Source organism: Larus michahellis, chromosome 8 (genome assembly GCF_964199755.1).
Source record: "Larus michahellis chromosome 8, bLarMic1.1, whole genome shotgun sequence".
Taxonomy (NCBI): Eukaryota; Metazoa; Chordata; class Aves; order Charadriiformes; family Laridae; genus Larus; species Larus michahellis.
Genome location: NC_133903.1, coordinates 487,719 through 504,221, shown reverse-complemented (window position 1 = coordinate 504,221; position 16,503 = coordinate 487,719). Strand labels below are relative to the sequence as shown.

General features: G+C 46.6%; 1 protein-coding gene across 1 annotated transcript; it reads left to right on the top strand.

Annotated features, from left to right (window-relative positions):
- The first annotated feature begins 807 nt into the window (after positions 1–807).
- Positions 808–16,131, top strand: RAC1 (Rac family small GTPase 1). Its single transcript, XM_074598498.1, has 6 exons — positions 808–1,226; positions 7,886–7,957; positions 9,296–9,413; positions 13,437–13,499; positions 14,211–14,370; positions 14,536–16,131. Exons 1-6 carry the CDS (start codon positions 1,192–1,194, stop codon positions 14,664–14,666), a joined length of 579 nt encoding a protein of 192 aa, XP_074454599.1. The 5' UTR covers positions 808–1,191; the 3' UTR covers positions 14,667–16,131.
- Positions 16,132–16,503: the final 372 nt, after the last annotated feature.

Here is a 16,503-nt window from a genome sequence, read left to right as displayed (position 1 = left end):
GTCCACTCAGGAGGTGGTGTTTTGTGATATCTAACGTGTGGTATCAAAATAATTTAGAAATGTTGTGAAATTAAGTGATATCCAGTCACATGAAACCCCACGATGGTGCGCAGCATTGATCCAGCGAGTCCCATCGTGCCTTTGAGGAGCAGACGGTGGCCAGGCCCCTTCCCGGTGCCCTCTCTGAGGGACGGCTGGCCATGCCAACAGAGGGAAGAGCCACCGGGGCCACCGGGCCTACCAGGAGCTTCTCTGTCAAGTACAACTGTCGCAAGAACTAACTGTAGAAACTAAAAGACTCCTGGGATCATTGAACCTGCTCTGCTCGGCTTTTACTTCAACATTCACTGAAAATAACTGGTTTGCGTGGGGAAAAAAGAACCCCAAGGTTCTGCGTAGCCTGACAGCCCCTGGGCCATCCCATCTCGGGAAGACCAACTGTGCACTGGTCTGGTCTGAAACTTGCCAGCAGAGCTAATTAATGCCATAGCCCATCAGGAGGCGGGGGGCAGCAGGAGCATCTGTTGACAAAGGTAAAACCGTCTCGGCACCGCAGTGGCACCCGGGCAAGTGCCATGTCCCACGGCGGGGAGAGCAGCCATGCGCCAGGGATGGTGCGGGGCGATGCCCCGACTCCTCTCCACGACGCTGCGCGGCCTGCGCGCGGCGGCCAGCCCTGCTCACAGCACCGGGCCCTCGCTCCATCAGCACGGCCGGCGCCTGGCACCGCATCCCGTAGGGCCCCGACCGAGTAACGGGGGAAAGGGATCAGCGCGGGGCCGCCCCGGCCCGAGCCGGAGGAGCCCCGCCATCGCCCGGTTGGGGCGGCAGCATGGCGGCGGCTGCCGCTGGGGGGGAAGCGCTGCCGAGCGAAGCCGAGCGCAGCCGATGGCGCCCGAAGCGCTCCCGGCGCGACGGAGACACCCGAGCGGCGCCGAGGCGGCCCCGTGAGGGCGGGGCGGCGGGGCCGAGCGGCCCGGCCGGATGTGAGCGGAGCGGCCGCTTCCTGCTGCCCGCAGTCCTCCCTCTCCCGCCTCGGGTGGTGCCGCTGCCGCGTCCCGCTGCCGGCGCAGGGCGGAGGCGGCCGCGACCCGCTGCCGAGACCGCCGCCGGCTCGCTCCTTGCGCGGCCCGCCGCCCCCCCCCGCCTCCCGCCCCGCTTGGCAGCAGGAGCCGCCGCGGCGCCGCCCCGATGCAGGCCATCAAGTGTGTGGTGGTGGGCGACGGGTGAGTCCGAGCGACCCCGGGGCCAGGCCCTCGCCCCGTGGGGCTCCGACGGGCCGTGAGCGGCGCGGGCCGCGCGGGCCCCGCCGGGTGCGGGCGCCGCCGCCGCGGGCCCGGGCGCGGCCTTGCCGGCCCGACGGGAGCGAGGCCGCTGAGGCCGGGGGCGGCGGCGGCGGCGGCATCCTGCGGGCGGCGGCGGGGGGGGGCGCGGGGCGAGGCGGCGGCCGGCAGCGAATGGCGGCGGCCGGGGGCGGCGGGGCGCGGGGGGTCCCTGCGGCGCTGGCGGGGCGCGCGCCCGGCGCGGCCGCTGGGGAAGGCGCGGCGGCGGCGGGGGGTGGCGGGCGGGCGGGCGGGAGCGGCCCTGCCCGGCCGGCGCCGGGTGGGAGCGGTCCCTCCGCCCCGGGGCGGCCCTGCCCGCCCGGCTCCGTCCGGGGCGTGGGGGGGGCCGCCGGGCTCCGCCGGCCCTGGGCGCCTCTCCCGTCCGGCGCTGTGGTGTCAGCAGGCACACCGAGGTGCTCACGGTGTATTAAATTCCGCGGTTTTGATAATATGAGAAATTAAAAATCGTTTGGAAATAGCTTTTGTGAAAGCAACAGACTTATTATTGTTTATAGCTTGATTTTTCACATCTGATTCTTGCGGTAAAACGAAGTGAAATGTGCTAAACTCCAAGCACATCGTAAGCGCTTGTGAGCAGAGGCTGTTTTTCCGCATGCGTCTGGTCTTGTAAAGCTGCCGTCTAAAGGAGACTGATAAAGCACTCGAAATACAAATAATTAACGATATCTGTGTCTGTAAAGAACTGTTACGCCTACAGATTCTATCAGGGTGTTACTCATTAGCGAAACAACTCGAGGACGCTTTTTAGAATGGAGTTAACTCTTAAGTTCAGCTGTCGGGTTCCAGCGTGAGGAACGCTGGGGCTGTGCTGGGGAAGGGGTTTGTGTTTGCCGCTTCCGAGCGTTCTCCGGGATGATGTTCCCGTCAGCTCGGGGCATCCGTCCTCCCCCGGGTGTCGGAGCTGGAAAACAAGGCCCGTCTTATGCAGTCGGAGAGGTTTTTTCCTTAGGAGAAACAAAAATCCCAGTGTAGGCTGAGCATAATTGGTATCAGAGCAAACTCCTGCAGATGACAGAGCAGTCAAGTGTAGCGACATGGTCTTGCCCCTCTCTGTAGTTTCACGGGGTGGCTTAATCTTCAAGTTATTTGCGTGGGGTTTTTCTTGTTGTTTTGCTTTTTAAGATGTAAAATCCCCCAAAAGGCAGCTAAGTATGGTTGAGAGAGAAATTTACTCTGTGTGACAAATTTGTTTTGATGTGCTGTGTAAGATTTTGAGCAGTGTGAACATGACAGTGGTTTCTTGACAAATGAATACTTTTAATAGTAGTGTAATTCCTTGAAGGATACCTATGTACTGTTTTATTGATTTTTAAAACCAAAAAATTTGCTTTTCCAATTAATTTTTTTTTAATTCGGCTGAACTGTGTTGTCTGTGACAGTGCTGTAGATAAATGTGATGCATTGTGTTTGGGTGCAGAGAAAAGTTCAGTCTACTTCCTCCGCTAGATTTGAGAACTCATCACAAACTATAATGTTCAGAAATTCATTCAACAAAACAGTTCTTTTCGTCATTTGCTTTGTAAACCATCCCACTTCCAAACATGTTTATTGCTCTTTGTCTTGGAAATGAAAGTGGTGTAGTTCTACCTGAGTTTTGTACGTGTGTGTGAACAAAGTACAGTAGTTTGTTTTCCTTCCTCCTTAGGTAGAAGCAAATCTCTCTTAAGGTTCCATTCGGGTGCTGTTGCTCATTTTTGGTAGCTTTGTATTATTCTCCCTTCGGTGTTTTTAAAAAGTACCTGGCTACTTGTGTTTCTCTGTCCTGCTGCTGCTTCAAAAGTTCCAGCATTACAGGTATTGGAGGAAGCCTGTAATGTTTGCCTTAGATAAGGCTAAAGCTTTAGTGTTTCTGTAAAACAATGCAAGTTAAAGATTTGCTTATGTAATGTAAAACTTAGGTACTGTTTTATGTACCCTCCACAAAGATCTGCTAGGAACAAAATAAACAAAGCTGTAGGAGTACCTGTGTGGTGATTTATTTTTTCTTAATTCGTAAATGAGTAGGCTGTTTCTTGTAGGTAACTCATGTTTGTTCTTAGAGGTTTGACTAGTATCTGTTTAGACAACGAATTTGACTAGAAAAACAGGGCATGTATGCTAGTTGTGCGGTGGCATTTTGCCCTTGTTTTTTTTCTTCACTGTGAGGATTGTTTGGGGAAAATAAATGGCAACTGTTGCTTTGACTCTGGATGCTGTGGAGCAGCAGGAATGTGCAGGACAGAGGAGGAGCGCTCCACTTGAGGAACTGCAGGGATTGCTGTTGATGACACTTGAGAAAAAGCATTTGTGTGAGTTATTTTTAGCAGCTTTTGTTTTCAGGCTAAAAACGCAGCTGTTAAGTGGTATGAAATCTCCAGTGATGCCGTGTAACATTAGGGAAAGTTCTGCATTTTGTACTAGATGCCGCAGAAGTGGTCAAACTTAATGCTCTTTTGTAGGCTTTCTTAAACTGTAGAAATAAGGAAGAACAAGAGCAGTGAATTGAGAGTCCCTGTTTGGAATCCTGCTTAGTTTGAGACCTCATCTGCCAAAGCTGTGCTGTATTTGATTTGATTTCTCAAGGCGGGTGGTGCAGTGTCTGTGGAAGGTGCTGAACACCTCGGGCCTCTCCAGTGCAATCTGTAGAGAGCGCAGTGACTTGATATTTAGTCTGAACTTGTAAAGTTAAAAAAACCCAAATCAGTATAGTATTGTTGGGAGTGAACAGCATAGTTGGGAGAGGGTGTGTCACAGCGAGTGAAACAGCTTATCTGGCAGAGCCCTGCATAACCAAAGCTGCTACGGCGAAAATACTGAACTTCTGATCTGCGGACGGTACTAGAGAAATCTCAGCTGCTGTCTAAGGTCCAGGTGAAGGCCAGGGCTGTTGTGCATCACATCTGCTTGGGAGGTAGTTCAGGTGGATCACGTAACCAAACCTTTTTATGAAGGCTGCCACCTGTTTGCAGACATTGGTGTTTCTGGAATTAAACCTGCAGGTGCTTCATCTGGCCTCCATTACTGTGGCTGCAGATGGGAACTAAAATCTCACAATTAGTTTTTAGTTGTGGGAAAGCAGGAAACACTCGACCATCTGTGCAGCTCCAGTGGGTGCCTTTAGAGTGGAAGAAGTGCTGGGGCAGGTCCTCCAGCGGCATTTTCAGTGGATGTCACAAAACGTGGCTCTGAGCAGCTCTAACATAGTGGGGAAACTTCATAAAACTTGTTAGTGTAAATAAGGCCAGGAAAGAGATGACATGTTTTGTTTTCAAGATTTAATACATATGTGGTTATATAAATACATCGATTCCTGGATGGTTCCCGGAAGCAATAAGGCATTTGGTGCTGTCTTTTTTAAGTCTTTCACTTACTGTTAAGTGGTTAAAATGCTAGATTTCTGTAGGCCATATTTTTAATTACAGTCAAATGTTACTAGTTTCACTTATGTAATAGTGCATGGACAGAGCTATGGTTAAGTAGTTGCTAGAAATCTTGTTATGACTAATCTTGGTTTGGTGTTGTTTTAGTTTCTTAGTCTGAGCCTTTATGTACAAGGATTTACGTTTTGCCAGACAGAATTCTGTGTAGGGGAGTTGCTTTAATACAGAAGTTAGAAGTCTAAAAAAGTTGATCAAGTACTTAGAGGATGCGCTTTTTAAATAAAGGTGGGCATTAGTGTTTATTTTTAAGACTGGCAACCATAACGATCTGATTCGTAGGGCAGCGAGCCAAAAGGCAAGGAAGGCAGGAAACCTAGATGAAGCGAGTCTGAAACAGGGCTGTTGAACGTGTTTTGTCTTGTTTAAATGACTGGGGCTGATGGGCGCTGCAGAAGCACACGACAGGCACTTCTGAGCTTGGAATGAAACCTCTCACCACCTCCTTCCTGCGCGGCTTTGATTAGCCAGAGCAGGCTCACCAGCTCCAGTGCAAAATGAGCAAAGCAGCCTGGGTGCGGAGAAAAGGTCTCCATCCATTGCTGAAGATGTTGAGTTCAACATTAATTTGTTAGAAGCTTAAATTACCTGTAATGAACTTGCTGGAAAATGAAGTGTCAGGCCAAATGGGCTCTAGAAGCGAGGGAGTGCGTAGCCGCTGTGCCTCAAGAAGTTTCCCAAAGAAGCTGGGTTTTACTCCTCTCAGTATTTTGAAGGTTTTCATGTTTGTCCTTTATAAGCCAGTCTGGTGTAGCCTGCTTTATAGTGTTGTGAGGGCAATTCAGTCATATGTTCACCCTGATCGAGCTGGTGGCTCAGGGGGCTGAAAGAGTGAGTTCTCCTGATGGGGGAGGCGGGGTGAGTAGTTTTCCTGAGCACCTTGTTCTGCTTCTTACAGAGTCGCTGTGTGCTAGTGCAAGAGGTGAGATGGGATCTCCTCTTTCCACAGCTGTTTAATTAGCGAAGCTGTGTTGTCATACAGCTCCCTGATTCTTTCCCACACAAGTTTTTGAATGGTAAATCCCTCTCCTGCTTCTGAGCACGAGCGTATCTCACGCCTGTTACTACAGGAAAATGTTCAGAGATGGTACTTATCAAGAATAGAATGAGATGTCCCTGTTGTTGTTGTAGCTTGGTAAAAGAGAGCATGTGCTGAGTGGGACGGGGAGGAATCTCAGTCTGTGCAATAGCTGGCATCTTGTTTCCTTGGAAGCAACTGTGAAAAGTAGTGTGGAAAAATGCACGGTATGACCAGAGAGTTGCAGCAGATGGGATGTTGTGCTAGGTGTCAGCTCAGAAACATAAAATTACAATTGAAAAATAGGCACGTAGGATAAAATCCTAGGTAATTTTGCACTGGGAAGCAACTCCCTCGTAGCTCAGGCATTTAAGGTAACATTGTCAGATACTGCATACAAATAACTTCTTGGGCTAATGCAGTATGGAACTGCTTAAAATTTAATGGAGAGACTCATTAGAGGTTGAGCTACAACTGCACGGTGACTTACGGTTATGACAAAGCTCAAATTTACCTGCCTTAAATTGTGAGTCACTAGGTAAGGCTGGCTGGTTAACATTCAATGTTAAATAATTTTAAAGAATGTTTTGAAGATGGTCTTTGGTGAGTGAAGGGACAGTCCGCATGCTTTCAAACCAAGAGAAGAAACAGTGTTCTAAGTGCAAGATACATAGTAAAATTCACATATGAATCCCTCAAAATGTTTGCAGCTGGAGAACTAGTAAGCTCTTGACTAAAGCTTGTTTCTGTGAGTTATTTTGTTCTTCTGTAGAAGCTAATGGATAATAGGATATTTTTAGCAGTAGCATTTGGTTCTTGAGTTGGGTTTGTTTTGTTTTGCCTTTTTTAAAAAATATTAACTGTAATTCTAGACTAAAACTTCAACGAGTTCCTTCACCTTGTGAAAGATTTAGTTCAGGAAGTTTGTGAGTCAAACCCAATGCTAATGGCAAGACTAGAAGTGTACAGTAAGGTTTCAGAGTTACTGCTAACTTGCTCTGAGCAAATCGTTGTGGTGGTAAAACATCAGCCAGAAAGGCAGTTTTCCTTGCCTGGGAGCGGGTCTGTTTGGGGAGAGCGATCGGAAGGCTGTACGGCCGCCTGGGCCCTATTGCTTTTGAGGAACTGGGTGCACACTGGGCTCTGGAGTCTCTCGGATGAAGGATTCTGTGCTTCAAGTGAGAAGCAAGCACGGGAACCATCTGCAGTCTCACAAGCACTCTTTGCGGAGTCTCAAAGAAATATGGTCCAACTTCAAGTTTTCCAACCCTTTAATTGAAACTGTAACAAGAATCCAACGGTGTCGTTAATCTAATGCTTGGCTCTAGATAAGACGTGGGGAGGAAGGGAGCTGGCTGACAAGTTTTGAAAGAAGCCTGGAGCAGAACCTTGTCCTGCCCCCATCCGGGGCTGTTCAGAATGAGATCGGTGGGGAAGGGTTCAGTGCTCCACGTTCTCCACTATTGGAATGTAATCTATCTATAAATCAGCTTGAAATGCTTGAATAGTTGATGGATGCATGCAGGAAGTCCTTTTGCAATAGCAATAAACATTGTGAGAATTATCATTTGTGTTTGTTCCTCAAATACACAAAAGTAATGATGTGTTGAGAAATTACATCTTTTTTCAAGCTTTTTCAAACTTTATGCCAAAGTATACCATTCTCTGGAAAATGGTATAAAAAAACCCCAAAACACAACAACCAACTGCTTCAAAAACAGTTTTGGAATTGTGCAAAGGGCATCTGGAAATACTTCTTGGGTTTCTTAATTTCAGGGGGTTGGAGCAAGGCAGTCCTGATGAGTGTTCAGTCAGGTGACTCGCAGATGTTAGTAGTCTTATTAATACTTGTGGGTTTTTTCTGTCTAAAGATTAACAAAATTTAGTAATTTACCACTTCACAAAATGGATGTTCATACTAGGTGTGTCTTCCTTGCCAGTAATCTTAAGGCTACAGGCAATTAGCTGTTTTCCTGCACAGGAGAGACTGCTGACACCCAGTTGTCCCTCGGATGACTGGATGTAATCAGTCGTCTTCCCTAAAAGGAATATTATTTCTCATTATTCAAGATGAATGTGTTTTACATGTGAACTTTCTTTTTTTACAGTGCTGTAGGTAAAACATGCCTACTCATCAGTTACACGACCAATGCATTTCCTGGAGAATATATACCCACTGTGTAAGTATTTACGAAACCTGAAGAACTCATTTATGTCAAATTCTCTGTGCTTACTGCCATGCCCTTTTCCTTATCTGAGTGGTTTGAATCGGCCGCAAGCACCCTGGGTTCTGTCTGAGCCCTTTGAGCGAGCGTCAGGGGCGTGAGGAGAAGCCCTTTGGGCTGCGGTTGTAGCAGCGCTCCTCCGTGTGCCACCCGCTTTGCCCCTCTCTGCCCTTGGCCTCGCTTCTCAGGGACTAACGCTTACTGACGCTCCATCGGATGCTCTTCTCTTTTAAAACAATGGGTTATTTCTGTCTTTAATATCATTCATAATAAGCAGTCCCAAGGCTGAACAGCTTGTAAAACATCATATCGTAGTCAGAAACGGTTGGTTTATGTGGCTAGAGATAATTTTTTTAATTTGTTCCTTCTGCTTTTTGTGCTACTGCCAATCCTGTGCGATCTCTGGCTCCTTGGGCAAGATTGTGGGGACTCATTTATTTTGGTGCTTCCCGTTTTCTTGCACGTAAGGATTTGTCGGCATCAGTATTAGTCTAGCTCTCTTTCTGAGGGCCTGTTGCAGGGAGGCTTTGGTGCACGAGCAGCTGCTTTGCCCTTTTCGATGTCTATATTTATCTGGTTGTTTTGCTGTCTGTGAGTATTGATGAGTTTTTCAGACAACAAAGTAGGTTCTAATGAGATTTACAGATGAATTTAGTCACCCTTCCAAGGCCTTGCTGTCTCAATTACTTCCATTTCCTCTTTTTGGTCTTAAATTCAGATTTTTGCATTATAGTATGCTAGTGTTGCAGTGAACTTAGTTTAGCCTGAACAAGTCATTCAAACCTTTGCACCTACAGAAGTGATGAGATAAAAGTTACGCCTCTGCTGGTCCTTGGTTTGATATTTCATTGGAGGAGTTTTTGATTAGCAGGATTAATAAGGTTTTTTCTTACCTGCTGCTGTCGTTAAGGATTCCTTGGTTGTTGCTCATGTATCTTCTATTCTAAATCTTACAAAATTACTTGTTGAATGTCCCACTAAGACTGGAAAGTGCTCGCCAAGTGCACGGCCTGCTTTCCTCTCCTTACTGCGATTAGCGCTTCCTTTGGAAGAGCAGTGAAAAAGGCGACTTCTGTTCAGACTGGACCGAGTCTGTTGTGCGTATTTTTTCCTTACATTACCTGATACCAGGCTCACTATTTAAAGGACAACTTCACTGTTTCTGGCGAGGAGAAGGATGCAATAAAAATGTTTCCTTTCGTGGTGTTCCCAATTAGGACTCTGTAGGAAAAAGTTCTTGGGTGCCCTGTTTTACTGCAAGCTAACGCAGCTAACTCTCTCTTTATTTTTTAGTTTTGACAACTACTCTGCTAATGTAATGGTTGATGGAAAACCGGTCAATCTGGGTTTGTGGGATACAGCTGGTCAAGAGGACTATGACAGACTACGTCCGCTCTCCTACCCACAAACAGTAAGAACTGCAGTGTGAAACTAGAAATAATCTGTACAGCTTTGTCTAACGTAAAGGCTTTTTCTTTTTGAACATAAGGCCAACGGTGTCATATCTGGAGTTGTATTTTTTAGTAACAGTGGCTTGTTGCAAGCTACCTTCCTTCATCCTACGTGCTGTGGCTGTAATGTTATAATCTTTGATGTGTGTACAGTTGTACAAATGTTAAAATTTCATGCCTGTGTATTTGCGTGCATTGATACTTGTTGGCTTTTGTGGAGTTGCAGCCTCAGAATCAGCTAGAATGCTTGATTTAAAACAAGAAAAACAAACAAAAAAATGCACAAAACCAAACGCCAGCCCCCTTGGTGAACAGTCCCGTCAGCTAGGCCATTGATTTTAAGGTTAGCATGCGTGCCGAGAGCAGGATTTTGTTTTGGCTTTAGGTGTGCTGTTTGGCTGCAGCCTGTTGCTGTCTCTGCTAAGTGCCTGGTGGTGTTCAGTCTCTGTGAGGATGTTCTAAGTGTGAAAGAGGTGGCACTGATTGAAGATACTGGTGGCATTGGCGGAGCCTGCGTCGGTGCTTTCGGATGGACTTAGGCCTGTGGCTGTTTTACTACTTACTGTAGCTTGTGCTGTAACAGCAGCACAGATGTGCCCGCGCCGGCCGAGTCCTGTCTGCTGCATCTTTCCTTGTATAAGGAAAATGCTGGAGGAATCTGCTCTGCTTTTTCCAGTGCGACTTCAGAGGTGGTTAATCTTTGCAGAGGCTGGTTTTCTAGTCTCTTTAGAGCCGTTACTTTTATCTGGTGGAGCAGTGCTGTAAGTGAAGAAAGGTGGTAATTTGCAGGGTTTGTGTTTGGGGTTTTTTTGCGTTGATTACTGTTGTTGTTAACTGTCAAATATAGATTCAATGCTAATAATGTAAAATGCAAAATTGTTCCAGTTATTCTACAGCATAACTGCTCTCTTGAATAATGTGAAGCTTATTTAATGAACTTCGGTGCTTTTTTTTTAGCAAACCGTCTCAATTCACAATTTTCCTTAATTCACTGCTTGCTAACTCTTACAGTTTTGCTTTCCCATCAGTTACAAACCCCAATATGAAGATGGACTTGCCAGTTGTAGGCAACTCTACTAGAAATGCCAGAAATATCTGCCTTTCCTAGGAAGAGAGACAATAGAAAGCTGTTTTTCTCTAATACTTAGATATTTATAGTATGCTTAAGCTTTGCTTAACATTGTAAAGCTATTTTCAGAAAAGTACCTCAGGGTAGAAAAAGGAATGTTGAAAGATCACTCCATAGCGTGAGAAGGCAGAGTTGCAAGGGGGAATATTGTTCCTGCCCTGTGACAAAGGGACAGAACACACGTGCATGTCTTCACTCTGTCAGAAAGCCACGGTTATTTTAGCAGGCTGCAGAGGAGTTCAGTGTCAATCTAAGCATACTTGGGAAGAAAATCCCTTCTGTACAAGCATGTATAACTGTGAAGTAAACGTTTGAAGTACTTCAAGCTATTTGGATTTTTAACAGCAGAAAATGAAACAGTGGCAAGTCTTGAACCTCTTCCGAAGCAGTCTTCAGAGTTCAGACTTGTGCAGTATCTAAGATTCATCATCACTTAAGGGACAAAAACCCCCACGAAACTAACAAAAGGCACGGAGGAAGAGAATGGTGGAGCTGATGAAGCCTGACTGTTTTTAGGATCTGCCTTCAGCCTCCCCCTTCCTTCCCCGTGCTATTTAAAACTCCCCTCGCGTGTTCCTGTGTCCCTCTGTTCCCCGCCTGCAGGGCCGGGGGAAAGCAGGGAGGGCTGATGACTTGGCCGACACGTGTGTCTCAATTAGCCGCCCAGCGCCTCAACAGCTATTAACTTCACAGGAGGGACTCTGCCATAGCGGAGGCATTAATTTGTACCTTTTTCCCTTACTCGTCTCTTCCCCCCCCCCCCCCCCCCCCCTTAAAGTGTACAGGAATTTAGTACCTTCTGCTGAATGTTTTTGAAATCTACCAGTATTTCAGAATATTTGGGGAAGGAAGAACTTGGGACAGAAAAGGTGGTTAACTTTGTTTCCTCAGGAGGCCAAACCAGAGGGAGAGTTAAGGCAGAAGGATGCCTCTCATGAGAGGTTTTGCTCTTGCTGCTTCCCTGTGATGCTGCAGAGCGGCGCGGGGCAGGTCCTGGTGCTCGGCTCCGGGGGCAGGTGGTCAGTTGTGCTGAATTCCAGGGCAGGGTCTCTCACCAAGAGCCGTGTTGTGAACATTCGTGAGCGCAGATCGCTGACTGAGAACGTTTTCCCTTAAATCCATTTGAGGTGTAACTTTATCTCCTGCTGTTATTAGGTTGGAGGAACCAATGGTAAGAATATATCTTCCAGTCTGACAGATCAACCTATTGCCGTATGTAAAACTTTAAGTAAACTTCAGTTCCAAGTTCTGTCATCCTGTCTTGCTTACGAGAGTGATAAATTGGCCCCTATTTTTTTTAAACAACTAGTTTTCTTGGAACTATTGAGTTGCTCGATCTGAGAACTCTGTTACCAAATCTCCTTATATCAGTTGCTAAGACTAAATCTTTTCTTGCAAATAAACAGCTTTTCCTCTTACTTACTAAGATTGGTAGCGTGCGAGATCTTCAAATAATTCCTCATGGTTACACCGAATTTTTCGATCTCTGGAGCTAGTAGAGGAGAGGAGAGAATCTGCGCAATGTGCAGAACTTCAGTCCCCGCAAACCGGCAGAATTGGAACTCAGAAGTAGTGGCCATAGTATCACATCATTTGATGTTGTTTCTTTTTTCTTCTGGGACGCTGCTGCTGAAACTCGTTGGGGTGATGCATGAACAACGGGGTTGCAAGTGCTTAGCAGTGCAGATGTCAGCTGCTGACCTAACAAAACGCCTGGAAATGCAGCACAATCAACTAACATTCTGAAATGCCTGATTCTTTAACACATTTGGTAGCGGAATAGGCACGGATGCGGAGGTAGGCTGGGGCAAGTTCAGCGTGTTTGAGAGACGCTGATTGAGTTTTGGGTTTACAAGGTTACAGTCGTCATCAGCTTAGAGAAAATTCTGTGGTTATTCTGACCGCTTGTAGGCCGCAGTGTGTCGTTTGAAGCCCGTTGTTTTTTGAGGTGTATATGGTACAGCAGCTAGCGTAAACGTCCACAAAAGTGTTTTTACCTGCGCTTACAGACTTCGTTTGCCTTCAGTTGAAAAGCGAGATGTGTAAGATCCCTAAAAACACCCGCTTTTCTCTCTGTTTTCCCATGATTTAAAAAGGGAAGGAAAGGAGAGAGCTTCAGGGTTTTTAATGCCCTTCTCAATCCTAATATGTTTATAGAGAAATTCTGAAATCTTTTTATACTGACATTCAATAGAAGTGACAGTTCCACAAGATTCTGCTGATTTGGGCATGAAACTAATAATTGTAGAAATCACTGTATAATTTTTTTTTATTCCCTATGGTATACTTTGCCTTTGCAATTTAGGACTACTTTATAGTAGTATATTAATGTTTAAAAAATTGGTGCCGGTGGTTACACTCTGCAGCATCCCGTGCTGATGGGGGACGTACTGTTCACGGTTTGGTCACGTCAGGCCTGCAGAGAGCACCCAGCCCCGGTTCAGAAGCCACTCTGAGTCGTCTTTGCTTCCTGGGTTTGCCAGAGGCCTGAAGCGCTTTGGGTTGGTTTTTTACCCGAGTGTCAGTGAGGAAGAAGTGGTGACGTTTAGGGGGAAACAGCTTGCAACGCAATGGTATTAGCGTCTTAGTTGCTGGCTACCGCAAGAGCTGACTCTAGACTCGACCACGGTCCCCGCGCAGTTGTTCCCCCTCCGCGTGTCTGCTTGTGGCTGCCGGGGGGTGGATTCCCCACGGGCAAAGCCGCCTCTGTCGGCGCGTGCGGCCGCGTCGCTCACTGTGGCGTTTGCCAGCGCGGTGCAGACGAGCGTGACGCCGGCGACGGCGATATTGCCCTTTCCGTGAGATTTTGCAGTGGTTGCTGTGCTGGACTAACTCCTGTCAACTTGCTTTGTAGGATGTCTTCTTAATCTGCTTTTCCCTTGTGAGCCCTGCTTCCTTTGAAAATGTCCGTGCTAAGGTAAGTGCAAGCTGGTGTAATTTTAAGTGTTCAACATACTGCTCGCTTTACAGCAATGTCTGGAAAATATTAGGTGATTATTATTTTTTTTAATTTTGTTTTTGTCACGCAATGTGAAATGTAGTTTGAAAAGGCAGAAATCCATTTGCCTAACTTATAAGTTATGGAAGCTAAGGGCACGTGAAACACTGTAAATACAAATTGTTCCTTGATAGGGTAACAGTAGCTTGAGTGTTCAGCTAAGATCACAAACAGGAGCGTCCCTCTTGATGTAATTTAAAGAAAAATATTAAAAAACCAAATGCATGTAAAAATGAGGTCGATAGCGCTCGTTCCTGGCACCAGCCAGCATTCCAGCGTGTGCCCGGCTGCTCTTGCAGTCCCTCGTGCCCTCGGGCAGCTCGGCCGCCTGGCGCCGGGGAGACGCCGCCAGCGAGAGCCGGACGTACAGATCGGGGCTCTTCTGGCGTGTGGAGAAAATACAGCCCTTAGGAGGGCAGATGTTGAAGCTGTATGGAAACAAATTCCTGTTGGCTTCATTAAAACTGTGTTGCAATTGCACGCTCTCTTCTAATACTGCCTCGGTGGGGTCTTACGTGTTCCCCTTTGCTCTTTGACTGACTTTGGAGAAGGACCGGGGGCCTTTCAGCCGTAACGTTCTCTTCCTTTCTGGAAACCTGTCCCCCCCCAACCCGCGCTGTTTCTTTGCAGTGGTATCCTGAGGTGCGGCACCATTGCCCCAACACCCCCATCATTTTAGTGGGTACCAAACTTGATCTCCGGGATGACAAGGACACTATTGAGAAGCTGAAGGAGAAGAAGCTGACTCCTATCACCTACCCACAGGGCCTTGCCATGGCAAAGGAGATTGGTATGGCGGCAACGGGCTTATTGTGGACTACATCTGAGCTTCATTTGTGGAAGATGTTGTACCTTAGTTAAAATAAACGCCTGGCGTTTGTTGTGGCATTGGCTAGAAGCAGCGCTGCTGGAATTGTGGAAAACGGCTTTGTAACCACCTTTTTGCTTTCCACAGGTGCAGTGAAATACCTCGAATGCTCAGCACTTACGCAGCGGGGCCTCAAGACAGTGTTTGACGAAGCGATCCGAGCAGTTCTGTGCCCCCCTCCTGTAAAGAAGAGGAAGAGAAAATGTCTGCTGCTGTAAACGTCTCCCTCCCCACCCCCTCCAGCCCGTGCTTTGCTCGGAACAATGGAGCATTCACACTCGATGCCAAGTTTTTCTGTTATAAATTAGGTCTCTTCCATAAATTCTTGAACCGATCAATGATTTCATGGTTTCATTTGTTTAAAGTATGAAAGTTACTTTGCATTCTTCTAAAAGCAAACTCCTGAAAAGACAAACCTATGTAAAGCCTTATTTTTAAAATCCTATTCTTGCTCAATTAAGTGTTGCCAAACTATCTGCTGAACTAAGTTGCGTTGTTGTGCTACGAACACTAAGCACTAAACTGTTTTTTAAAAGATTCTTCTGAAGATGACTCTAATTTCTGGTAGGAAATGCAAAAACACTTTCTAGTTTTTCACAGTAAGTAACAGTACCGAATAATTAGCAAAACACTGCACTCTAATGTGTTTTATTATTAAACGTTTTCTCAACCGCAGTCATTGCATAGTGTTGTATATCGAACCTAAATCTTTGACAATGGCTGACACCCCCGAGTCAGTGTAAAATGCTTTATCGTTGGTAAGGGCTTGGTTGCAATCTAGTTCTTGCTGCTGTGATTTCAAAAATAAAGGAATAACTATTCTTACTGGAGCGTATCTAGTCCTTTTGACAGCATTGTATTTGATGGACAGAGGGTAGTGCCAGACAGTATTTGGACACTGTACAGATGACCCACGCTACACTGCCAGGGTAGCTGAGGCTGAATCGACTCAGTGCAGGGTGAAACCAGGGACCATTTTCCCAGAGGTGCAGGAGTGGAGGAAGTTGCTGTTCACGGGTGAATTCCTTTGATTTCAAGTAGGGCATTCATTTAGGTACAATTCTGAACCAGTCATTCCCACAGCTGATGTGTAGTAAATGCTTTTCTTGTAGAATCTCTTCTTACTGAGCAATATAACTTGTATTTTAAAACCTTTCTGATGATAGAAATTTGCTTTTTTTTTTTTTCTCTTTTTCTGTAGAGTAGAATGTTCAAGCGTATCCTCCTTATTTTCCTGTTACTGCTGACCCAGTAAGTTATGCTTTCTGAGGGGCTTTTAGGCTATTAACTAGGTGTAAAAATCATGTGAAGCAGCTTTACACATTTTAGCCGTTTTTGTATTTTAAACCTCTCTAAACTATGAATCTTTTCCAATCTCGCGATTTGCCAGATCTCCCCCCCAGTGTAACATCACTAATGCAGACGAGCGTTCTTTGTCACTACGTGTCCATGTGCAGCATAGGTTGAGTAATGGTAACTTGGGTCTGTGAGGTTCTGTAATTAGTGCTAATGTTCTGTACATCCTGAACTGGCAGGAATACAATGTTGAACTACACCCTTTCAACCACTAAAGCAAAATTTAAAAATAAAAGTTGCAAAATTGTGAAGTTTTTACATTGATCTTTTGCTAATGCAATTAGCAGTATGTTTTGCATGTATGACTTAATAAATCCTTGAATCACATGTGTGGTGGTGTTTGAGTTTCTGAGCAAGTGTTCTCATTCTTGTCCCCCCAATAAGCGTCTTCGTCCACTGCCACCAGCAGGGGGGTGTCGGTGTCCCCTGGGGCGGCTCCGCACTGACCTGGGCTCCTTCAGTGGGGCCTGGCGTTAAGAGCCGGACTCAAATGTGGGACTTGGCCCCGTTTCTTCAGAGGCCTGTCCGTGTGGTTGGAGTTGGTGCTGGCTCCTCCTGCGATGATGTAAAGCTGGTGACAACTGGGGAAAATACACCTGTTTCACGCCACTGTGCGCAAACGAATGCGATGATGTATTTTCCTCTAAAACTGTTACTCTAACAGTTTGTGACTGGGTGGCTCTGGAGCAGTACAGTTTG

What these genes read in the sequence shown, in the direction of transcription:
- RAC1 (XM_074598498.1), top strand. Translation starts at nt 1,192, where the DNA reads ATGCAGGCCATCAAGTGTGTGGTGGTGGGCGACGG. An exon ending in CGCTCTCCTACCCACAAACA is followed by an intron (nt 9,414 to 13,436) that starts GTAAGAACTGCA and finishes CTTGCTTTGTAG; the next exon opens with GATGTCTTCTTAATCTGCTT. An exon ending in TTGAAAATGTCCGTGCTAAG is followed by an intron (nt 13,500 to 14,210) that starts GTAAGTGCAAGC and finishes GTTTCTTTGCAG; the next exon opens with TGGTATCCTGAGGTGCGGCA.